The following is a 26070-nucleotide window of genomic DNA, read 5'->3' as shown; positions in this document are numbered from 1 at the left end:
TGTTAATTTTTTAACTGTGTATCGGGTGAGGCCATCAAAAGCTATAGAAGTCCATTCAACTGGTCAAGCAGATCATTGGCATGCAGAGCGTTAATGCATGGCACCTGAAATATACAGGTCCAACTCATTAAAAGTAGAACGTATTCAAATGAGGCTTGTTTGTCAGATTAAAAGTACCTTTTGAAAACAACAACCTCTTAATAGGTATTAAACATACTTTCATTAAACCCACATTCCTGTATTTTAAATGTTTTTTTTTTCTGATTTTATAATCTTAAACATCATGTTTTCATTAGCTGCAAGCGCAAAGTCATCATAATTAACAGAAATAAAGGCTTGTCAGCTAGTAAATTTGTGAATTGTCTGTTAATAATGGTTTTCAAGCAAACGACAAACAAAATCTTAAATTGCTTCAGCAAGAAACCCAAAAACTCTAAATACAATGATGGAGGGTGCAGTTATGTTGGTTTTGTAAATTGTGTCAATTATAACCACTTAAGAGGGTTAGGGTTAGGGTTAATGACAGAATGGGGGAGATGTTTAGAAATGGCTGTTTCTGTTTTTGCTGGCAGCTTATACAAAGGTCATTAGGAAGCATTTTTAAGTTTGTTTTCTTGAAATCTATGAGATTAAAAGTTGTGTGAATTTTAGCACTTATAATCAGAACACAACTGTAATCCTAAAAACAGTTGGTGCTTATAGATCAGACATGCAGACAATATCAGAAGTGGGCCTTTAAAAATGTTATATATTAACAGCAAATATTGAAGAAATCTGTTAGCAAACCCACATGCTGTCATTACAAGTTGTGGCGAGAAAATCGGGAGTTTGTCTTCAAACACTGCTGTCATTCTGTCGAGTTCAGTTATAAAATTTTGCCTCTGATCGTGTAAAACTGATAGTGAGCTGCTATTTAATTGGGAAACATGCCTTCTGTGCAAACATGACTCCATTGTTCATTGATAAATCTTTTGATGGACGAATTATAATAGGTCTGATGACTATGTGCCAGCCTCAACTTAAAGAGGCAACAAGATGGCAGTGAAAGTACAGCAACTCATCTTAACCTCTTGTAAAAAGAGCTCCTATGTAGATTTTTCTTTTCTTTCTTATTTTTTTACAAATTGGAAAATTATTTTGAAGTAGAACAAAAAATAATCTTAGTGTATAGTGGTTAGACAGATGCTAAAAACAGAGGAAAGACTGATATTTCTCTTTATCTCTATTTCACACCTATTATATAAGTAATTACCTTTAACGGCAGGAAAGCAAGAAAGAAATGTTTTGAATGCTGTAGTTCTACCTTGTGACGTGATATTTTCCTAAAGAGAGATTGGAATCAAAAGATCAAAGCTTTACAAAAACGTATCAGAAATCGGCCACAAATTTTAGATTGGTGCATTTCTAAAATCTATTAAAAACCCATCTCTGAAGAACAGACTTTTTAAATAGACTAGGTCAGATTATAGTCTAACTATACTGAAAGAAAACAAATACAGAATAATTGTTTTGTTTACACAATATCAATTCTCCCAGTTTAATCACAAATACTGAGAATGACTGCACTCTACCTCTTGATAAACATTTGCACAACAACCTTTTCACAACAAAGTGTGTATTTTCAGTGTACATGTTTTTACGTCAGTCTGTTTTCAACAACAAGCAGCTATTTGCAAAAAGGAACTACAGTTACCCTCAATTAAAATGCAATATATCACAGACAGATTAACTATAAGCTTTACTTCTTATAAAGCCATTGTAAGCATTAAAAGTTAAGCTTAATGCACTTTTTTCCTTGTCTTTTCTGTGAAATAGTCAGTCACAGAGTCTGAAATAGGGCATCCTGTCTGCACTTTGCTGCTTCCTTTCTTACTTATGTCTGCTGAGAACTGTGCCCCAGTCAAATCTGAGTGTAATTACCACCTGTGTGCCAGGTACATGGTTTTTACGCCCAAACTGGAACTCCTGTACGGTGGCACAACAGGAAAAGGAAAAAAAAAAAAAAAAAAAAAAAAAAAAAAAAAAAAACGAAAATAAAACTAGATGTAGTGATGGCAAGGTAGGCTGTTATGAAGGAGAGCGGCCAATGTTGAGGGCTTATCCAGATAAGAGGAATGACGGTGGAGAGAGCTGTGAGAGGCCTGATAAGGCTGAACAAATACAGGCCTGAAATATGCTTGCGTGTGAAAGGTGGAGCACTGATGGGGATATCTGCAGCTCAAAACATTTCAGGGTGATTGCAGGTAATAGTTTTCTTAGGAGTATTTAACCCGCATCATGCTGCTTCTGATGCTCTACAAATTCTACTGTGGTAAAGTTGTAACATGTTGATGAATTAGGACAGAATATGTTGCACCACATGGTGACTCATTATCTTTATGATCACCTCCAATACCATACTGTACAACTCTGTTGCTTAAAGTCTCCTCTACTTGGCCTTTCAAGTGCATCATTACCAGCAGAACTGACATGGAGGTAGAACCTACACAGTACACTGAAGAACCAGTGAAAAGGCTTCATAAGTTCAATTTAGCCTCTATATATTATTGCTCTCTAAGGAGACTTTACCACCATCCTAGCAGAAAAACAGCTGTGCAGTCAGCATCTTAAAAAATAGGAAATGTCTTGTACCTACAAAATTGGCCACAGGTCATTCAGCACTATGAAGGCAATACAAAGGTTTTAGTTGCAGATTTAAAATAAAATCTACTTTTTAGCATACTGTGCCAAAGGTTTTCTCCAGCTCAAAAGGATCATCATCTTTTACAATCAAAAGAGTCATTTCTCATTTTGTTCAGACTACAATTTGTCTGGAGCTGCAAAACCTTTTATTTCTAATCTTTTATTGTAAAACTGCTGAATAAAATAGGGCTTCTACACCTTTCTCTCACTTGCAGGAAAGACAGATTCAGCTATTGGGAAATCTTTAGGGTCATGAAATAAAACACGGAAACATGGACAGACATAAGTTGCAAACTATAGGAGCACAAGCCATCACTCCTATTAAGGTAACAGCCAATGGTGGGCCGTCAGGGCCAGCAGTGCCTTTTCTACTAGCCCTGGAAAATTAAAAAGAAAAAGTGTAAACCGTCTTCATAATTTATTTTGTCTGCAATTTATTTGTGTAATGTACAATTACGCTGCTCATTTGGTATTATTAAGGTTTAACTGTAATTTCCTACGAGCGCCTTAGATGCCTCTGGCGAGCTGCTCCTCCTGAGGACCTGCTGTAAAGATTCAGCTACCCTTTTGATGGAAGGCCACACTGACAGAAATTTGACGTACAATGACGGTGCACCCCCCTGGCCCTGCTGTATGTCAAGTCCCCCCCTGTATTCCCTGCCACTCTAAACTTGATGTTTAAAATAACAGCAGCCGCATCTGCTGTAGCAACTCCAGTTGACCTCAATGCTGATTTATTAATAATAGCCTTTTTTAAGGCGCTCTTTCGCAAATAAATAAAAAATTATTAAAAATGGAAAACTTACGCCAAACCTGAATTCACTAACAAAGGCCAGTAAATACTTTGTAAAGCATTTTAAAGACTTTTACTCTGAGCGCTACGAGTGGCTAACAGCTAGCACCGAGCACAACAAGCTATTTTGCTGGCCGTGTTTACTTTTCAACTCCCACAGAGGGACATGGAATTACAGCGCTTAAACACAAAGGTTCTGAGAGGCATGTTATGTGTGTAGTGCATTTGAAAACATCTGGTAAATATCAAGATTTGAAATTGGATGAACAGGGAAATTGGGAGATCAGCGTTCACCACGAGAGGGTCAAAAAGAAAAACCGCTACATCTTGAAGCGTCTTATTGTGTTGTCTTTTTTGGAACCGCAAGAACAGTCTTTCAGGGGACATGGATCGCAGTAAAATGAGGTTTGCTGGACTTTTGGATGCAGAGCGGTTTAATGCATTCAACCAGACATTTCCTGAGGCAGAGCTCCGAAGTTTTACACAGAGTTGTGTTCTTCAATTTGATCCGAACAGACGGAAAGCTGAGCTCAAAGTCATGAACAGCATGTCAAACTTTCATGGCAGAAGTATTACCTATCTCTTGTCTTTCCTGAAGAGGTTGGGCCAGTATAACAGAACTGTATGCACTTGCAGGTCTGATCCTTACCATCCCAGCGTCTACTGTGTCCGTGGAGCATTCATTCTCAACAAAGTTATTATCTTTAACGAAAACTAACAAAGTAACGAAAACTAGAAGTAAAAAAACATTTTCGTTAACTGAAATAAAAATAAAAACGAGACTTTGCAAAAAACTGAAAACTAACTGAAACTGTAATGAGTGTTCACAAAAGTAACTAAAATTAAAAGATTTATAGAGGTAAGTCAAGTCAAGTTTATTTATATATTGCTTTTCAGCAACAAGACACTCAAGGCGCTGTACATATGGAAAAACATTCCAATGATACAGAAAATAAAAAAACAGAGGTAATTTAAAAAAAGAAAAATAAATAAAATAAAGAGAAGAGAATAGACTGATGAATAAGAAAATGAAAGGAAAATTGGACTGAAAACATAACTAATAATGTTTAGATGGTACAGTAAAAGGCCACTCTAAAACAAATAGGTTTTTAATCTTGATTTAAAGCAACTTAGGGTTTCGGCGCTTTTAGTTTTCTGGGAGTTTATTCCAGATTAGTGGAGCATAAGAACTAAAAGCTGCTTCTCCATGTTTGGTTTTGGGTATGCAGAGTAGATTTGAGCCAGAAGACCTGAGAGGTTGGGTGGTTGATCCACTGACAAGTCTGTAATGTATTTTGGTGCTAAGCCATTCAGTGATTTATAGACTAACAGAAGTATTTTAAAGTCTATTCTCTGAGCTACAGGGAGCCAGTGTAGGGACTTTAGAACCGGGGTGATGTGCTCCACTTTCTTAGTTCTAGTGAGGACGTGGGCAGCAGCGTTCTGGATCAACTGCAGCTGTCTGATCGACTTTTTAGACAGACCTGTGAAGACACCGTTGCAGTAATCAATTCTACTAAAGATGAACGCATGAATTAGTTTTTCAAGGTCCTGCTGAGACATTAGTCCTTTAATCCTGGAGATGTTCTTTAGGTGATAGAAGGCTGACCTAGTTACTACCTTTATGTGCCTCTGAAGGTTCAGGTCTGAGTCCATCACTACACCCAGGTTTCGAGCCTGACTGGTGGTTTCTAGCTGTATTAACTGAAGCTGTGTGCTAACTTTTAAACGCTCTTCCTTTGGTCCACAGATTATTACTTCAGTTTTGTTTTGATTCAGCTGAAGAACATTTTGGCCCATCCATGCATTGATTTCTTCTAAGCATTTACCCAGCGCTTGAATGGGTTCATAGTCACCTGGTGACATCGTAACGTATAGCTGTGTGTCGTCTGCATAGTTATGATAATTTACGTTGTTGTTTATTAAAATCTGAGTTAGGGGGAGCATGTAGATATTGAATAGAAGGGGCCCTAAGATGGACCCTTGGGGAACGCCACATGTGATTTTTGTGGTCTCTGATGTAAAGTTACCTACTGACACAAAAAGGTCCCTGTCCTTCAAGTAGGATTTAAACCAATTAAGTGCTGTACCAGAAAGGCCGACCCAGTTTTCCAGGCGCTCTAATAAAATGGAGTGATCAACAGTGTCGAATGCTGCACTAAGGTCCAATAATACCAGCACTGTGGTACTTCCACAGTCTGCATTTATACGGATGTCACTGAACACCTTGATAAGAGGAGTCTCTGTACTGTGGTAAGCAGGAAGCCTGACTGGAAGACATCGAAGCAGTTGGTCATTGTTAGGAAGTTGTTTAACTATTGAAACACAGCTTTTTCAATAATCTTACTGATGAAGGGGTGGTTTGATATAGGCCTTTAGTTCTGTAGTAGCAGCTTGTCCAAGTTGCTCTTTTTCAATAGAGGTTTGATAATTGCTGTTTTCAGGGCCTGGGGAAAACAGCTGACAAAAGGGACGTGTTTATTATTTGTGTTAAATCAGATATTATTACAGGCAAAGCTTTCTTAAGGAAAGCTGTGGGTAAAAGATCGAGACAGCAGGAAGAAGAGCTTAGTTGCTGTACGATTTCTCCTAAGTTTTTGTAATTTATTTGGTGAAACTGGGAAATTTTGTCAAAATCAGTTCTAGTTGGAGACAACATTAGTACTGAAGTTGATGTGGATGTGCTGACTGCCTCTCTGATCTTTTGTGTTTTTTCAGTGAAGAATTTAGCAAATTCATTGCAGGCCCTGGTAGAGTAGAGTTCAGAAGCTAAAGTTACAGGAGGGTTTGTTAACCTGTCGACCGTAATGTACGAGCATTTTTTATGTTTTTGCTGATGATCTCAGAAAAGAAAGGTTCCCTTGCATTTTTCAGTTGTAGATTATATCTGTATAGTCTTTCTTTATAGATCATATAGTGAACCTGGAGTCCAGTCTTTCGCCACCTGCGTTCAGCTATTCGACACTCATTTTTTTCACTTCTGACTGGTGGAGCACTTCTCCATGGAGACATTTTCTTCCCAGAAACAACTTTCACTTTAATTGGAGCAATTGAATCAATGATGTCCGAGATTTTAGAATGAAAGTTTTCTACCAACTCATCTACAGTGTTACAGCCAAAGCTGTCCCCGGAAAGGTCCCTGATTTTAGCGTTTTGTGAATGACAAAAATACATTTTGTGTATGTAGAACTGCATGAACTGAGAATGATGAGGAGGGAGAGAGAATCACCTGGTGAAATGTGCATTTCTTCTGTTGTATGAGCCTGTAGCTCCAAGTAAAAATTGTTGTTTTTTTTTTTTTTTGCTAAATATGACAATTTTGGTATTTCATCAAATGAGGAAAATAGTTAAATAATTACAGAAAAGTTAATATTTAAAGGATTGTCCGAGTTTCCTAGTATCTAAAAATATCCAACTACTGTAATTTTCAGTATGTTAGAAGTAATGAAATCACTAAAAACTAAACTGAAACTAAGCATTTTCAAAAAATAAAAACTAAACTAGCAAACAAATGCTAAAAACTAATTAAAACTAAAATAGAATTGAAAATGTGAAGTCAAAACTTAAATGAAAATAAAAACTAATAAAAATTGCAAAACTATTAAAACCTTGGTTCTCAGCCCTCAAACCGATAAAAACCTATGCAAGAACGCAACTGGACAAGTAAGACTCTCTTTTTTGGTATGTCTGTCTATTGAGAAGGAACTACTCAGCCAGCTGAAGCAGCAAGGACACCTGCATGACGCCGTTATTGAATGCTTGTCAAAAAGGACAGATGTATGGATTTTATTTGCAAGTAATGATGGAGTATTTCTATTCTATTACATTCTTCTACAGGCTATACTGAGCATTTTTTCTTTTAACTGTAAACATGTACTCTTTGAGCAGTACTGATTGACGTTGACCTTAACTGGGGTGCATGAAAAAGTTTTGCTACATTGCATTGGTGGCTGTTCAATTATGTGTGTAGTTGCTCGTGTACTTTGTTAAATTGTGCATTGATATATTGATTGATAATATGCATCGGCTGCATTATTGCTTTACTTTGCATATTTTTTTGCATATTGTTGAATGCCTGTGATTTGGTATGCCGCGTGGTCATTGCATTGTCCCGCACGACATGCAGTGTTTAGGTATAGTTGACTAATGTCTACTGAAGGCCTTGACTGAAACTCCACGGCACGCCACTGGTAACACCGTTTTAAAAAATACTGTTGGGAAGCTACGAGCAGCATGTATGTTAAGCCAGCTGACTAGCAATAGCCTGACTGATCAGTTATGTTTTTGTTTTAAATGGTCATGTAAATACCATTAAGTTATGGTATTTTCACTCAAGGTTACGATACTTTGGGTATCTCTCACTACATCAGTCAGCATGATAAAGGCTTTCTCCAGGGGGGAATTTCACAAATGTATATTTAATTACTTAACTTGGATAAAAAGGAAATAAGATATGAATAAAACAGCTAAAACAGCTTGTCTATGAAGCTCAGATTAATTTCTATTGTCCTTTCAATAATAATTAACAAGACTGTGGCACCATTGCACAGGGGTTCTGGCTCACAGGGTTCTACAATTACTGAATACTTCTGATTTAGGAAAGGCAGGAAATATTACACTGTGATCACTGCATGTCATAGAATATTTGTTGCAAAACATGTTGTGAAAGCATTGGGCCATAATATGAAGTCAGAGGGATTTTTCATTCAGAACTGGAGATGCACTGATCAGAAAAAAAATAATGGAATGAATTAAAAAAAATAGGAGAAAAAAGTATTTTTTTCAGTATTTGACCTGCCAGTCATTGAGGAGGGCCAATCGAAGGAAAAAATGTCTTATTCTAATGACCTACCGAGTTTTGAGGTATCTCTACTGAGAACTGATGTTTGACAAAATCAGGTGGTAAAAGGTTGAACACAAGTGTTACAAAACAATAGAGAGAAATGTAATAACTAATACTACTGTGGTCAGGCACAAACAACATATGCCCTTTTTCACCGTCTCGTTTTAGCCGATTCTGCACCACTCGGTATAGTACCAGTTGTTTCTCCACTGACCCACTGATGGCTGTAGCTACGGCAGCTGAAGCTCCACCTGCAGCCATCAGTGTATTGCGCTGTGCGGCTATCAACGTTACTCTCTGACATTACTACTAATAATATTTGTATTATTGTATTATGCAAGTATGTCTTATGTTTTTTTTCTATGTATAAAATGATCCACTGGGATAATTATCTGGACCACAGCCCAGCCAGAACTAATAAAATAAGGCTCAGGGGTTCTAAGGTGAGAGGGCGTGGCAGGAGAAGCAGAGAGGAGAGACACTGCTATCTGGACTGGTTAGGCTCCAAAGTAGAAGGAGTTACAATTTTGGTATTTATGAGGAAGCTTTTGCTCAGCCCTGGCAATAACGAAGACAATGACTTTAAAGCACTTCACCGCGTCAGATGTCCGCGGTGAAGTTGGTTTGAGGTTGGATATTGGACATCGTGCTCCACAGATTGACCGGTGTCTTTTTCCCTTTTGACCCGATGCAGGCAGTCTGATTACGGGCAGGTGCTCTCTGTCTGCTCCTTCCTCCTGCACACGGTGGTTCGCTTAAGGACTGTCAATAAATTTGTGAACCAAACAGGCCGTTTCATGGTGGTATTGTTTTGGGGGAAATTTCTGTGCGTCTGAACAGCGGATTTTATGTGTGATCAGCTGATTTAGGATGTTATTAAATGCAGCACAGTTAGCTCTAGTCTCTGAACAGTAAATACTTTCTATAGACACTGAACTGCAAGGGCAACATAAGACTGATTCAAACACAAAGGAAAATTGCCTTCTAAAGCTTGACTTCAGCTTCATCTCTGAGAATAAAATGTACCAGGCCATTGGTGATGCTTAAATACAAACATATCACAAGTCACAGGTTATTGTTTCTGCTTGACGCCACATTTAGAGTTTTTGTATCTACACATTTAACATGAGATAAACAGGAAACAAGCAAGATTCACAGCACATTTCAATGAACATTCATGCTGCTTTGTGGTTATCTTGGCACAAAGAGGTGAGAAAATGCAGTGTGCCCCTATGACTCAGTGTCACTATGGCCACAGTTGAGCTCATTATGTGTGAGTCATCACTGAGCATGAAGATGGAGCAAGAAAGTCACACTATGTCACTTCATATGCTAAAATAAACTTGAATTTTCCCTAAAACTATGCAAGTTATACACAAAATCTAAGGCTTTAAATTGTTCTGAGAATAATAACAAAATTAAAATGGCAATACTATGGAAATGAAAAACAGGGGTTGTAATGCAAAATGTCAACATGGCATTAAACAACATTATGGGGTTCCAAGAACAAAACGTTTAGCTGTTAGGGTTATTCTGATCAAGAAGCTGAGTCATTTAAATAGGCATTTAAGTTCCCGTCCGATACTTCATTAAAATGAATGCGTGTATGACTAAAACTCTGTGGCTATAACTTGTTGTGAATTGACACACTACATGTTCACATTAGTATTGTTATTATGTCCTATTTCACTCACCAATGATGTTCCTGAGTGCTGTAGTATGTTTTTCTAGACAGCCACACATTTTGGGGTGGAGCTTTTTTCCTTATGTTTATAAATATGTGTCTGACTGAATATATAAAGCTATCTTCAATAAACTCACCTCTTCCTTTAGCCGTCCTATTTATTCAGAGCAGTTAGCTGAAGCGCCAGGCTAACGTTAGCATGTCTACTCTCTTTTGATTTGACTTGATAATTCCTGTTAATCATGTGCAGAGCCTAAACGAAAGCTGCTGTCTTGCTTTTTAAACTTAGCACTTTGCATTGAAATTCAGAATATAAAAGACTAATGTTTCAGCAGCTCATTCTTACAGACAACTTTTTGGAGAGCAGAACACTGACTGGCAGGAAGCTGCGGCAGTCAATACAGATTTCCTGTTACCGGGAACGTCACTGTAAAAGGATGAAAAACACTAACACGGTAAGGATGAAACCAGAATAATTAATCAACAAAATAATATGAAGACAGTAATGGTTTTCCAAGCATTGCACACAAAATTAGGCATTTGTTTTTAAAAACTGTGGCCACACAACTTGCTAATAAGAGACAGTACTCCAACAACAGGTTTTAGGAGCCGAGTTTTGTTAGGGCTTAAAATACCAGTCATTTAAATGTCCTATATTGAAACCACAATCAAATATTTGGGATATAGTTGGATCACAGTAGCTAGTTATGAGAAAAATATCAAATTGCTTTAAGGTGACTGCTTCAGAGTCAGTGACTCAATGCATTCAGCTGGGCTTCCTAAGATATAAAACGTTTCACCAAGACACTGGCATTATTAACTAATAATCAGAATTAAAGTGGAATGTATAATTCAATTTAAATCTGTCTATATCATTGGTTTGATCTGATCATATATTTCTAAATATGAACTGGACTAGATTGTCTTGTTGAACACTAAATAAATAAACTGGACTGAACAGAATAGAAACATCCAAGTAGTTTTATTAAAGCAGTTCTGGCACAATCATAAATGTTTTCAAGGGTACACCATAGAGGCGTATTTGTCCATTGCAGAGATGCAATCTAAACATAAGGAACATCTATAACAGCACCTCCAGAGAAACCGTGATTGACAAAAGTAGCCATGATTAGAGCGTTTTCCTAAAGCCGTGTCCATTTACTCGATAAATAATCAGTTTATCCATCCAAACATCAATATGTTTAAGCTAGCTTGCAGCTGTCCGGTTGCCCTATACAGTACGACTTGTAGTTGCTGCCTGCACAGCAGCCCAACTAAGCTTTAAAGAGGGGCCATAAGTGCGCACTGCAGCAGCTGACTGCCCCCCCCCCCCCACTTGCTAAACTCTTTGCTTGCCATTCCCCTTTGCCTTTCACTCCCAGTCCATACCCACCCACTGCTTGTAACCAACTCACCTGCTGCATTGCTTCCTTCTTTGTCATTTCATTTACTTTACTTGCTAAGGAGGGGCATTGTGCATTAATGAGCATTTTGAACTACACAAATGTAACTGCACCCAATTACAGCCAAGTCAGATTTCCATTGTGTGTGTCCCTGCCAGATGGTACAGGCTGAATGACCTAAAATACAAGACTATTCCCTTTCATTACTTTAAGCTGCATTACTGCCTTTTCACTCCTAAGGATGAATTTATAGTTAGTTGGCGTGTACAAATTTATATCCCACAGTCCTGCTGACTAACAGATGACAGACATCAGAAATGCTACTCGCTCCTGGCAAGGTACAATTCAGGCCACCGGCAGCCCATCCATTTCTCGCTCCATCTCTTTCATACACAACGTACCACTCCACTCTGTATGGGCCTGTTACCAAGGTAACGACAGGAAAATATTTAGTGCGCGAAGCAAGCGGGGTTGATAAGATAAAAGAGAAAGAGAGTGAAGTAAGTGGCAGAGTAAAGGAAATGGGAGGTCTCAAGTAAAATAAAAACGAAGGTTTATTGGATGGAAAAGCTCCAGTGACCTTTTACTTAGCTGCACTCCAGCCAGATCCTCCTCGTCTTCTTTCCAACAACTTTTTGTTGTGCACACGCCATTACTGTACCTATCGCTGTGTTGTGTTCTGTCCTTGTCAGAAGCAACATACTGGAACAGTTTGTACCACACACTCTGTAGCCTTATTAGCAGGCTAGCATTTTCCCCGAGGCAAACCTTGGTTAATTTAGCCACATAAGAACAAAAGAATACATCTGCAGAAAACAACTATATATAAACCCAACCCAATTTACAGTAAGATTTTGTATTTCACTGTTGCTTACAAAGACTAAACCAATGATTAAATTACAGAGGCTGTGATAGAACTGTTTGAATCTTCATTGTCTGCTTAATTAATCTGACACCTCAGAAAACTTTAAAGGACAAATATGGTCCAGTCAGGATAGACTTTAAGGATAAACAAAATGTGCTGATTTAACCCTAACCCAGATTTATTTTCAAGATAGTTTGTCTCCTCAGTAGATACTAGGCACAGACAGGATAATGGTATCAAAGGTACCAAGGATTTTTAAGGTTACAGTTTAAAAACCACAAAAACATTTTAGATCATACTGTTACTACAGTTGTAATGCCTTCTTAAGAGGTGCCAGAGAGTGACCAGTTTTCTCCAGCTCTACAGGGCACAAAGAAAAACAGCATTGAAAGAGGAGCTTTCTTTTCCACATCACTTCAAATGGCTTTGATGGACTTTAGATTTAGTCAAAACAAGAAATCCAAGTTCAACCTCTCACTCTTACAGATCTGTAAAGCTGCTAACTGCAAGCTAGACTAGTCAACAAGCTAATTTCAGCCTATTACACACATGATAGTGTTTAACTATAAAGACCATAACAGCAAAATGGTGAAATATTCAGAGATCCAATTTGCAGATTTTGTGTTTAGGTCGGAGCTGCCGATTTATTTTAAATATGACCAATTCCGATGGCAATTTTTCCCCCCAAAAAGAATTATAACAGCTAAAAGAAATGACATTATCTAACAGATTATCAGATTTTATTAAATAAAAAAATGCATCGAGAAAGAAGAATCTATGTTGGTTGAATGAAGAAAATCTGATCAATGGATATTTGGACATTGCTTTCTGTCCTTTTTATGTCTTTTATATTGAATGGTGCATCTCCAATCATATTCTGAGCAATAAGCACTTGAAACCCATCCCTAAAATGTAGAGTGCAAATCTCTATGCTTACACCTAAATCTGTTTTAGAAAAAACAAAATAAAAAATAAACAAATGTTAGAGAAAAACATTGTTGCTATAATAATATATTATCATAGCAGCAGCAGGAATAATTGCATCTTTTCCATTTGAAATAAAAGCAATTAGATCTTGTTATGCTTTTCGTGTAAAGTTTTTGAGTAGGTGCCATGTTATCTTTCTTAAAAGTTTATCATACGTTAAGAAACTCATACCCGCCACACATGATGACTCAGGTCCGAAAACAGCAAAGTCATTCCACGTCCAAGAAGGCAAAGGCCACCAACATGCCCTAGCCTCTTGCTTATGTAAATCACAAGACTGTGCATGAACTGAGGACAAACTCTGATGTTAAACATACGGAATGAACAAGGTTATGGTGCAAACGCTTTAGGAAGTCCATACAAGCTTAGGAAGCCCAGACAGAAGACTGAAAAATAACTGCAGATGAGTAAAAAAAACAATAATACCCTGCTTCATACCCATTTACCTTCATTATCTTAAACATCTCATTTATAGCCCTGTTGATTAAGCAGATAGTGTGTGTATAGGGCTGTTGCTCCCTGCATTGAGGTGTCATCCTTCCCTAAATTTCCCCTGGGGAGTAGTAATGTCCCTACTTGTTAAATCAGATGTGCCACAATTCACCATGAGCAGACTAATCTAAAGCCAAGACTTGAAATCGGGTGTTGATCTTTCTGCTAGGCTTTTACAAAAGCAATTTGGATTCGCATTGTCTGGAAGTGTTACAATGTGAATCCTGCCGGGACTGTGGTGCTGCACAACTAGGAGCAAGCAAGTCTCTCATTTAAAGCAAGACTGAAAAACAGTTATTACTAAAAACTAAAGTAAATAAAAAAAAAAAAAAAGAGGTCAGTGCATATTTCTAAGGGTTTTTCTCTCAAGTTTTTTCATGCAACTCACGTGGAGTAAGAGATCAGATAACGGGAAGAAAAACAAACAAAAACATTTCCCTTCTACCATGCTAGTGTCACGTTTGTGTGGTCAAAGTGATGGTAGAAAATGCTGGCAGAGATAAAGTGATGACAGAGGAGATAGTTTTATTTTTTTCTCTCTTCTTCTAGGTAGCAGTGGTATGAAGGCAAAAATGGGGGCAGTGACCTCCCCATCTCCATGTGCTGGAAAGTCACATGGCCCATCCTGACACGGTACCTGTGGAATGAGCGTTTTGCTTGTTTGTGCATGCCCACATGTCGGCATTGCAAACGCAAAGATAAAGCAGAGCAAAAAAAAGATGCAACAAATAAACCACAACGTCGAATGTCATCATTCGGACAATACTAGGAGTTCTTTTGTTGGATTTATTTACCCCGAGATGAACTGGAATATCAAAACTGCCAAAATGTTTCCATCACATCTGTTTCTGTGTACCTCTGGTGCAATTTTAATGCATCCAGAAACCATGATACTGCCACCACTGCATTCTGAAACATTTCTGGCCATAAAAAATACGGCCAGTCATGGAGTGGAAACAAAAGATGATAGCTTCACCAATGAACCTGGTAATATCAGCAAGAAGCTAATTATGAACCTGGTTTTAACTCTGAAGCCCACACCCTCCTAAATGCAGCACTGGCTCTCACCTTAGTGCGTCCATTGATGACACAGTTCCCCAGCTGCCCATTAGCAGCGCTGTACATGACGGCCTCGTCAATATGAGCCATCAGTATCCCAATGCTGTGGCACCCGGGTTCCTGCCCCTCTACCCAGGCAATCTGGTCACCCCGGATGTTCCTGGAGGGAATACTCTTCTGGCTTACCAGCCGTCCACCCCGGAACTTCCCACTCTGGTTCAGAACCTCCACCTCCTCTATGACCCTGTCGCCAAACTGCGTGCCGAGGAAGTTGTCTTTCACACAAATACCATAGTACTTCATACAGGGGATGATGTACTGATTGGCGACCCGCTCGGCTGACCAACCGGTTCCCGCAGGAGGCAGCTGGGATGGAATGGAGGGCCGGCTTGGTACAGCTGGAGGGTCTGAGGGTGCAGCATAATGTCCATTTCGCAGGTTAACATTATCAGGGGGGTAGTTTGGATGGTTATAAGAGCTGCTGCTGTTGCTGTTGACAGTGGCTCTAAGAGGGACGACTGCTCGGGCTATTCTGCGGGATTCTGATGACTTGTTAGCAACACTTCCATCTGCTAACTTCCTCCGCTTTAAATCTGACTCCTCTGCTCCACAAGCCGGGTCTGCTGAGCCTCCTAACCCCGGTGACCCCATCCCAAGGCCATTAAGCATTTCTGATTCCATGTCCCAGTTCTCCCCACCCCTCCTCTTCTGCTGCTGCTGTGCCTGCCTGACTTTCAGGTCCTCGCTGATTCTCCTAATTCCTAAAGAGAATTTCTCATGACCAGTTCTGTCCGCATTCTCCATCATGAGGCCTCTGCTGTTGAAGGGGCAGACAGATCCACCAGTCTTAGCGCCCATCCCTTTCAGCTGAGCCGGGTAACCCTGTGGCGTGTGGGCCAAAACCTCAGCCTGGCTGGCCTCCACGGTGGCCGACGGAGACCCCGCCCCGCCATTGTAGAGTGGCACGCCGCTTTTGGACTGCTTTGTTGGGCTGGTGATGCCAGGGGAGTTTGTCTGTGAGGCCATGTCAGCGAGCAGCTCGGCTGCCGTCTGTGTCCCGGCGGGCCCTGCGCAGAAACTGTTCAGACCCATGTCTGTCCGGTATGAGCTGTTGATCTCTGTCTGCTGGCTTCTTCTCTCCTGCGACTCTGAGAAGACGATAGATGCGAGAGGAGAGTTTGGTTTCAAGAGCTCAGTCAGCCCCAAACTCTCCATTTGATCTCGTCGTCTGATGCATACACACGTATCACGCATCCTCGCTTCATTTTCCAAACGAGCCGCTGCTTCCACTAACGGAGAGGAGCACTGCAAGTATCATGTCCCCAATCCTTCGTCTGCTCTAATTTCACCAGTCACTGTAAAGCTCCGCATTTGTTTCTGTGCGCCTTTTAAACATATTCAGACAGCGTGGGTCATCTGTGGAGAGTAAAATGATACAGTTTTAGGGTCTATAAATAAGTGCAGACCATCTGTCATGGTGAGCATTAGTAAATAAATCTCTAAGTTTCAACACATACATGTTGAATGAATGGTCAACAGTGCCACAGTTCACAATATTAATAAGGAATTAATTTAATGTTTATTATAATTTCTAAATCCAAATAAAGCCGTAAATACAAACAAGTGATTAAAAACATTAGTAGTTTAAAAAAACCTGAAAAAAAAAACAAACCTTAGATTTATAGTGTCATTTAGGTTTTAATTTAATTACATCTGTGCTGCAGCTGCTACATGTAATATGAATTTATTTATTTTGTCAACCTTTCCCAACAATGCCATGGGTGTTGCTAACCACAAGCTTTTGGTCTGCTCTTGAGTTAACCAATCCGATGTTAGAGTATATCTATTTATTTAAATTTTATTTAACTTTTTAAATATATTATTCTTTAAAATGATTTGGACTGACTTAAATGTTTAAACTAGTTAATAAATCAATAAAAGTAAATGATAACTGAACCTTGCTATGATTTTATGTTGAAAGCATTCATAACCAAGTACTATTTTATTTATTTAAAGGCCCTCCTTTGTGGCCTATAGCATGTTTTATAACATCTGTTAAAACATCTGTTTCATCTGTCAGCCTTACCCTTAAAAATAAGACAGAGGAAAATGCTGCTATAGTTAATTATATTCTATTAAGTTTACATATTTATTGTCACTTTATTTAAATTATAACATATATAAGAAGGCAGGCAAGCAAAACTTTACAAACATTGAAACAGATTTACAGGTCCTTCTCAAAATATTAGCATATTGTGATAAAGTTCATTATTTTCCATAATGCCATGATGAAAATTTAACATTCATATATTTTAGATTAATTGCACACTAACTGAAATATTTCAAGTCTTTTATTGTCTTAATACGGATGATTTTGGCATACAGCTCATGAAAACCCAAAATTCCTATCTCACAAAATTAGCATATCATTAAAAGGGTCTCTAAACGAGCTATGAACCTAATCATCTGAATCAATGAGTTAACTCTAAACACCTGCAAAAGATTCCTGAGGCCTTTAAAACTCCCAGCCTGGTTCATCACTCAAAACTCCAATCATGGATAAGACTGCCGACCTGACTGCTGTCCAGAAGGCCACTATTGACACCCTCAAGCAAGAGGGTAAGACACAGAAAGAAATTTCTGAACGAATAGGCTGTTCCCAGAGTGCTGTATCAAGGCACCTCAGTGGGAAGTCTGTGGGAAGGAAAAAGTGTGGCAGAAAACGCTGCCCAACGAGAAGAGGTGACCGGACCTTGAGGAAGATTGTGGAGAAGGGCCGATTCCAGACCTTGGGGGACCTGCGGAAGCAGTGGACTGAGTCTGGAGTAGAAACATCCAGAGCCACCGTGCACAGGCGTGTGCAGGAAATGGGCTACAGGTGCCGCATTCCCCAGGTCAAGCCACTTTTGAACCAGAAACAGCGGCAGAAGCGCCTGACCTGGGCTACAGAGAAGCAGCACTGGACTGTTGCTCAGTGGTCCAAAGTAAGTTCGGAAATCAAGGTGCCAAAGTCTGGAGGAAGACTGGGGAGAAGGAAATGCCAAAATGCCAGAAGTCCAGTGTCAAGTACCCACAGTCAGTGATGGTCTGGGGTGCCGTGTCAGCTGCTGGTGTTGGTCCACTGTGTTTTATCAAGGGCAGGGTCAATGCAGCTAGCTATCAGGAGATTTTGGAGCACTTCATGCTTCCATCTGCTGAAAAGCTTTATGGAGATGAAGATTTCATTTTTCAGCACGACCTGGCACCTGCTCACAGTACCAAAACCACTGGTAAATGGTTTACTGACCATGGTATCACTGTGCTCAATTGGCCTGCCAACTCTCCTGACCTGAACCCCATAGAGAATCTGTGGGATGTTGTGAAGAGAACGTTGAGAGACTCAAGACCCAACACTCTGGATGAGCTAAAGGCCGCTATCGAAGCATCCTGGGCCTCCATAAGACCTCAGCAGTGCCACAGGCTGATTGCCTCCATGCCACGCCGCATTGAAGCAGTCATTTTTGGAAAAGGATTCCCGACCAAGTATTGAGTGCATAACTGTACATTATTATTTGAAGGTTGACGTTTTTTGTATTAAAAACACTTTTCTTTTATTGGTAGGATGAAATATGCTAATTTTGTGAGATAGGAATTTTGGGTTTTCATGAGCTGTATGCCAAAATCATCCATATTAAGACAATAAAAGACCTGAAATATTTCAGTTAGTGTGCAATTAATCTAAAATATATGAATGTTAAATTTTCATCATGACATTATGGAAAATAATGAACTTTATCACAATATGCTAATATTTTGAGAAGGACCTGTATATGAAAAAGCAATAAAAGCACCTCTGAATGATACCAAGCTTATATGTGTAGATTACAAAATAGAGGTACAGCATATTAAAAGCTAAAATTTTTAGTCCTTCAGTTGACGACAAATGTAATGAGTTGAGACGTAAAGTAACAAACAATCATAGATGAATGTTCTGCCTACTCGTACTCGTACTCGTCGTCTTCCGCTTATCCGGGACCGGGTCGCACTGGGAACAGGTCCGACTTAGTGCCGGCAATGCGGACCAAACTCCTGCTCCGCTCGTACAGGGACCGGATGGCCCCTAATAAAGGGCCCCCGATTCCATACTCCTGGAGCAGCCCCCACAGGGCATCATGAGGGACACAGTCGAATGCTTTCTCCAGGTCCATAAAACACATGTGAACCGGTTGGGCAAACTCCCATGAACCCTCGAGCACCCTGTAGAGGGTATAGAGCTGGTCCAGTGTTCCACGGCTGGGACGAAAACCACACTGCTCCTCCTGAAGCCGAGGTTCGACTATCGGTCGGACTCTCCTCTCCAATACCCTGGCGTAGGCCTTACCAGGGAGGCTGAGGAGTGTGATCCCCCTGTAGTTGGAACACACCCTCCGGTCCCCCTTCTTATGAAGGGGGACCACCACCCCAGTCTGCCAGTCCAGAGGCACTGTCCCCGACCGCCACGCAATGTTGAAGAGACGTGTCAACCATGACAGCCCTACAACATCCAGAGACTTGAGGTACTCAGGGCGGATCTCATCCACCCCCGAAGCCCTGCCACCAGGGGCATTTAGGCCCCAGACAACATAGCCTCTAGGATCAATCATAGATGAATGTTCTGCCTATTTAACTGTTATGATAAATGTCATAAATGTCCAAAGACATGCCTGTTAGGTTAATTGGTCACTATAAATTGCCCTTAGGGGTATGAATGAGTGTGTGTGTGGTTGTTTGTGTGTTGCCCTGCGATGGACTGGCGACCTGTCCAGGGTGTACCCCGCCTCTCGCCCATAGACTGCTGGAGATAGGCACCAGCTCCCCCGCGACCTACTATGGAATAAGCGGTAGAAAATGACTGACTGACTGATGATAAATGTCAGTCAACTTGGTTGTAACAGCCTCTTTTTGTGGCCAAGTTCTGTATACAACATTTGATATTATCAACGTTAAAAACTGCCAAGGAGAATTTTCTGCCTTGAAAAACAAGGAGACCTCCAGCTTCCATTAATTTCCTATGGATGGTGGCTGGTGGGTTTGGTCTCAACTGGCAATACGACCCAAAATAAAATTCTGCTCGGGCCCCACGTAGTCTTGTTTCGGCCCTGACAGTGAGCCTTGGTGAGTAAATCTTAAACAGTTAGTGGTGTCACACAAAGGCCTGTATTCCTGTAAGTCTTTTGATTTTATCTAAACAGTTCCAAAACAAAATGCCAAGCGTAGTAGCGTTGCATTATCACTATAAACATACTGGTCCTTCTCAAAATATTAGCATATTGTGATAAAGTTCATTATTTTCCCTAATGTCATGATGAAAATTTAACATTCATATATTTTAGATTCATTGCACACTAACTGAAATATTTCAGGTCTTTTATTGTCTTAATACGGATGATTTTGGCATACAGCTCATGAAAACCCCAAATTCCTATCTCACAAAATTAGCATATTATTAAAAGGGTCTCTAAACGAGATATGAACCTAATCATCTGAATCAACGAGTTAACTCTAAACACCTGCAAAAGATTCCTGAGGCCTTTAAAACTCCCAGCCTGGTTCTTCACTCAAAACCCCAATCATGGGTAAGACTGCCGACCTGACTGCTGTCCAGAAGGCCACTATTGACACCCTCAAGCAAGAGGGTAAGACACAGAAAGAAATTTCTGAACGAATAGGCTGTTCCCAGAGTGCTGTATCAAGACACCTCAGTGGGAAAACTGTGGGAAGGAAAAAGTGTGGCAGAAAACTCTGCACAACGAGAAGAGGTGACCGGACCCTGAGGAAGATTGTGGAGAAGGGCCGATTCCAGACCTTGGGGGACCTGCGGAAGCAGTGGACTGAGTCTGGAGTAGAAACATCCAGAGCCACCGTGCACAGGCGTGTGCAGGAAATGGGCTACAGGTGCCGCATTCCCCAGACCTGGGCTACAGAGAAGCAGCATTGGACTGTTGCTCAGTGGTCCAAAGTACTTTTTTCGGATGAAAGCAAATTCTGCATGTCATTCAGAAATCAAGGTGCCAGAGTCTGGAGGAAGACTGGGGAGAAGGAAATGCCAAAATGCCAGAAGTCCAGTGTCAAGTACCCACAGTCAGTGATGGTCCGGGGTGCCGTGTCAGCTGCTGGTGTTGGTCCACTGTGTTTTATCAAGGGCAGGGTCAATGCAGCTAGCTATCAGGAGATTTTGGAGCACTTCATGCTTCCATCTGCTGAAAAGCTTTATGGAGATGAAGATTTCATTTTTCAGCACGACCTGGCACCTGCTCACAGTGCCAAAACCACTGGTAAATGGTTTACTGACCATGGTATCACTGTGCTCAATTGGCCTGCCAACTCTCCTGACCTGAACCCCATAGAGAATCTGTGGGATATTGTGAAGAGAACGTTGAGAGACTCAAGACCCAACACTCTGGATGAGCTAAAGGCCGCTATCGAAGCATCCTGGGCCTCCATAAGACCTCAGCAGTGCCACTGGCTGATTGCCTCCATGCCACGCCGCATTGAAGCAGTCATTTCTGTCAAAGGATTCCCAACCAAGTATTGAGTGCATAACTGTACATGATTATTTGAAGGTTGACGTTTTTTGTATTAAAAACACTTTTCTTTTATTGGTCGGATGAAATATGCTAATTTTGTGAGATAGGAATTTTGGGTTTTCATGAGCTGTATGCCAAAATCATCCGTATTAAGACAATAAAAGACCTGAAACATTTCAGTTAGTGTGCAATGAATCTAAAATATATGAATGTTAAATTTTCATCATGACATTATGGAAAATAATGAACTTTATCACAATATGCTAATATTTTGAGAAGGACCTGTATATGGTCACTCAGTATTACTCTCATTTTTTTGTGTTTGTCATCAAAACCCTGGGTAAGGCAAAACCCAACTATTTTACTTTGGTTATTCTACAAAATTAAAATAAAACGACAAATTAAAAACTAGGCAATGTTATTGCTTTAAAAATAAGAGTTTACGGTTAAAATTTCCAACAATTTTCGATCATGCAACCATGAAAAATTATTTATTTCGTCTCTTCGTCTGCTTTTTGATCGCCAACTTAAATGCCACATACATTCCTCTGCTAAATTTAGCAGAGTGTTAAATACATATTAATTTCGTTTTAATTTCATTTTGTTTAAAGTACATTTTTTAATGTATAAACAATGAGGTAATAACGTTGAAAAGGCGTTTAAAATCTCTCTGTTCACTTACCTATCTACGGCAGCCATTCAGCAATACAAATCCTCAGCGAGCCTACGTGACAGGCTGAGAGTACGCATGTTATTTCCGGGAGTGTCTTTGCTCTGCTCGGCAGTACGTCCCATCATTTTTTTTTTTTGCGCCGGTTATAAATAATGCCCAGGTGGTGACGGCAATCAAATGCCGCTATGACACGTTAAACCCCGACCGAGAGACGGAGGGGGGATGCTCCGAGTTGGGCAAGCTTCCCTTCAGCGACCCAAACCAGCGCTTCCCGTTGTCTGCAGGAGCGCCCCGAGTTTCTGTCTGCCTCCCTCCCCCGTCCTCCTCACAGTCTTTCCCCCTCCTACCACGGCCCTCTGTCTCAACTACCGCCCGTCATTTGCATGCATACTAGCCCATGTGACCTGCATCTACCGCCGACGTTCACATGCACTAAAATCTTACGCTAAGTATTATTACAGGACGTAAAAAGTAAGCTACTGATGATTTGCTGCACTGTAAAAACAGACACATTGCAACCTGGAAACAAGCCGTGCTAAATTAAAATTAATTATGACGTTTTCATAAATAAGAATGTTAAATTACCTTATTCAAGTGAAAAAAACTAAGAGTGTTATGGAAAAACATCCCTTGTGTAAAGTCAGTAGCCATATTCCTGCATGATTGGTGCCATGGGCCAGCTACTTTACCCCTCACCCACCTCCTGTCACCGTCCAAATAACAACCTGCTGCCCCTCAAAGCCTATTTTACCCAGAAAATAAGTATTATTTGAATGAATTCATTTATTTAATCATTTCATCCAGCCATTCATTGTGGCCACCTGTTTATCCTTTGCGGGAGTCGGAGTAAATTGATGATTAACATTAACAAATTCATTGTAAAATAAACCAAATGGGGTTTTAACAGTATTTATTTTAGACTCTGAACTAGAGATAGTCAGTAGCTACTTTTAGCTTTATTAGCTAGCTGTAGTATCTTCTTACAGCGCCCACGACATTCAGAACGCAGGGAGTCACCCTCTCCCAACTGGATAGACAAGCAAATAGGCAATGGAAAATCTGTTCAGCACTTGACTGATGCCTTTTTTTGGTGGTCATGGCGACCCCTAGACCATGCCACCCTGGGAGGTGAGCATGTTGGTTGATTTGGATTCAGTTGCAGTTATTGTTTAAATGAAGCCCATCCCCTCCCCCCATTTTTTTTCTTGCATTGGCTGTGACAATAACATGCTCAGTCAGATGCTGGCGCCAAAAACATGATTTCTTGTAAATTATACGTCACTCCCTGCGGTTCACTTTCTCTCTTTGGTTTTCTAGATAGTCCATTGGTTCTGCCTCTGACAGTGAAATGTAGCAGGGTTGATTTACAAGTGAACCAAGACCCAGGTTTTCAGGTGGAACAGAGTTTGATTGTTTGGTCCACACTAGAGTTCAGATGAGCTTTCACACTTTCTGAAAGACAATCCAAGGAAACTAACTCCTGTACTTTTAAAGCAGACAAAATAGCTCAGGTGCAAAAGTGAAGTAAGTATTTAAGAAATTAAACTAGAGATGTTAAAAGGATGCCTGGATTCTGTACAAAAGACCACAGACTGCGAATTAGATTGCAACTTTAAGGTCATTCGCCACGCATGGTACATCGCCATATTTTTTTACAAAGTTTACACAGGAGCACTCATTCTCCATTGACTGGACAAGCAATAAGCAATAGAAGAAACCCAAACCTAAGTCTATATCCACATGAAAAGTGTGACCTAATGAAACTTTCTTGTTTGGAGTACACCTTGCAGATTTTTTTTTACTTTGACTACCTGTGCTGCCCCCAAGACCATGCCTACAGTTGGTGGTCCAAGGCACAGGGCTCAGCAATTCTCATTCAAACCTATTCTATTCATCAGCATCAACGATTTTAATAGAACAATCTATGGCTGAAGTCCAGTGATCAGGTCTGTCTGGTCAGGTCAGGTCTGCTCTTTGGCACACTGTGTCCTTCAGGTGCTGAAGGTGTAGTTGACTCAGTGCTCGTGCTCACAATTCCACTTTATTGTTGCAGTTATGTTGATTTGAACTAACTAAATGTCTGAAGTCCATAGGGTACATTTTGGTAATATACACTATTATGGCATAACATTTTGACTATCTGCTTAACAATGTGTTGGCCTCTGTTTTGCTGCCAAAACAGCCTTGACCAGTGTGGGCAAGGCCTCTACTAGACCTCTAAAAGTTTTCTGTGATATCTAGCACCAGATGTTAGCAACAGATCCTTTGGGTCCTGCAACTTGTGAGATGAGGCCTATGCCCTGTTAGACCGGGCCGAGCATCTCCCTTGGGTTGAGTATGCTATCAACTCACAGGTCTTGTCTGCTACAGGAGTTTCCCCCTTTGAAGCCTCATTAGGGTACCAGACACCTCTGTTCGCAGCTGACGAGGTCTACGTGACTCCTAGTAGGCGCTAGTGCTCAGCAGTGGTGGAGACAGGTGTTTTCCATCTCTGTGATTGAGTCCTGGAGTACTTAAGCAGGAAGCAGCCAGCATCTCGTTGCTCGAATATTAGCCTCTGTGGTAGCTACTCAGCCAGCCTCGTATTAATTAAGTTTACTTTGCCTTCGACAACATTTAACTTGTTCTTTGTTCTTCTTAGTGAACTGAACCGGCGACTACCTGGAGGTTACCCAGGCTGGCACCGGTGGCTTCGTTCAAACACTAACTACGTTTTCAAGGACCTTCCAAGGATTATACTGGCGACTACCTGGAGGTTACCCAGGCTGGCCCCGGTGGCTTCGTTTTGCACTAGCCTTGCTCCTAGGATCTCCCCAGGAAGGATCTTCCACACACACCTACCCGACGCCGAACTCTGGAACTTCCCTGGCTGGCTACTTCCGGACCCGGGTTCTCCAGAGACCATTCAACCTAACCTGTCCACCCTCCACCTCTCCGCTGATGCTTCGCCTGCACTCCAAGCTCTAATCCAAGTAACTAAGAAATCATCTGACTTACTATTGTCTCCATATTCACTTCTTCTCCAGTCCGAGTCCCTCTCCTCCTGGCGGATTGCCTACTCCCTCCTAGTAAGAGACATTTCACATTTAAGTTCCAGTTTCGTTTACTGTGCCACTTACCTGTCGTTTTTCTTTACAGTTGTTCCTGCACACCATACCTATCCATTCTGCTTAAATAAACCTTTTTCAAACTTGTACCCATTTCCTTTGAGCGTGATTCTGCATGTGGGTCAGAGCCATACGTAACACCATGACAAGGATGATCACTTTGATATTTTCCAGGATGTTTTCTGAAACCAAGTCTTGGTGGATAATGAAATATGCTTGGAATTATTGTCCAGCTTGAAGGTCCAATGAGGTTTCGCTTCCCCACAGACAGCATGACATTTTCTCCAAGGATTACCCAATACTTGATTAAAGCCATCTTGCCCTTCACACACTACAGGCTTCCAGTGCCAGAGGAGGCTAAACTGTACCAGAGCATGACTGAGCCACCTCCATGCTTCACTATAGGCATGACGTTTCAGCATATGTCATTTTTCACCCTTTCATACATAATGGTGATCTATAAGTTTAAAAGGTTCCAGTTTTGATTCATCGCTCCACAGAATAATAATAATTAATAACAGAATCCATAAAGTTATTCCGCTCATTTAGATACCGGCGAGCAAATAAAAGGTGACTTTTCTTGTACTTTCCGGTCAGTGTACCCAAAAGCACAAGGTCTTAGAGTTTAGACATGGAGACCTTAAGCATTTAGGCCCATTTTCGCGGTCAGGGCTTAAATAAAACCAGGACTACACTACTCTGGTCTAACTTAATCCGCACTAATCCAATTGCTTACTGAGATGTTGTTTAACTTCAGATAAACTTGTTCCAAACTACAGAGACTCTGACTAAGGTAATCAAGGACCAGTCAGATCATGTGTTGGAAGTTGAATCAGATTAACAATGTGCACAGGGTGCAAAGGTGAGGTTGCTCTGAAAACCTGGGGTGGAATTTCCCTACTATAAATTTTAGCAGTCTATGTGTATTGAACAGGAG

General features: G+C 40.6%; 1 protein-coding gene across 1 annotated transcript in view; it reads right to left on the bottom strand.

Annotated features, from left to right (window-relative positions):
• egln2 (egl-9 family hypoxia-inducible factor 2) overlaps nucleotides 1-22372 on the bottom strand; it is a 29966-nt gene extending 7594 nt beyond the window's left edge. Inside the window, exons 1-2 of the mRNA XM_047391436.1 lie at nucleotides 22036-22372; nucleotides 14818-16224 (exon numbers count right to left, since the gene is read on the bottom strand). Of these exons, the coding sequence (XP_047247392.1) occupies nucleotides 14818-16062 (1245 nt within the window). The 5' untranslated portion in view covers nucleotides 16063-16224; nucleotides 22036-22372. The remainder of the gene's footprint in view (nucleotides 1-14817; nucleotides 16225-22035) is intronic.
• Nucleotides 22373-26070: the final 3698 nt, after the last annotated feature.

Source organism: Girardinichthys multiradiatus, chromosome 18 (assembly GCF_021462225.1).
Source record: "Girardinichthys multiradiatus isolate DD_20200921_A chromosome 18, DD_fGirMul_XY1, whole genome shotgun sequence".
Classification (NCBI taxonomy): domain Eukaryota; kingdom Metazoa; phylum Chordata; class Actinopteri; order Cyprinodontiformes; family Goodeidae; genus Girardinichthys; species Girardinichthys multiradiatus.
Note: the sequence above shows the minus strand (reverse complement) of the source record. Positions and strands in the feature narration are given on the sequence as shown.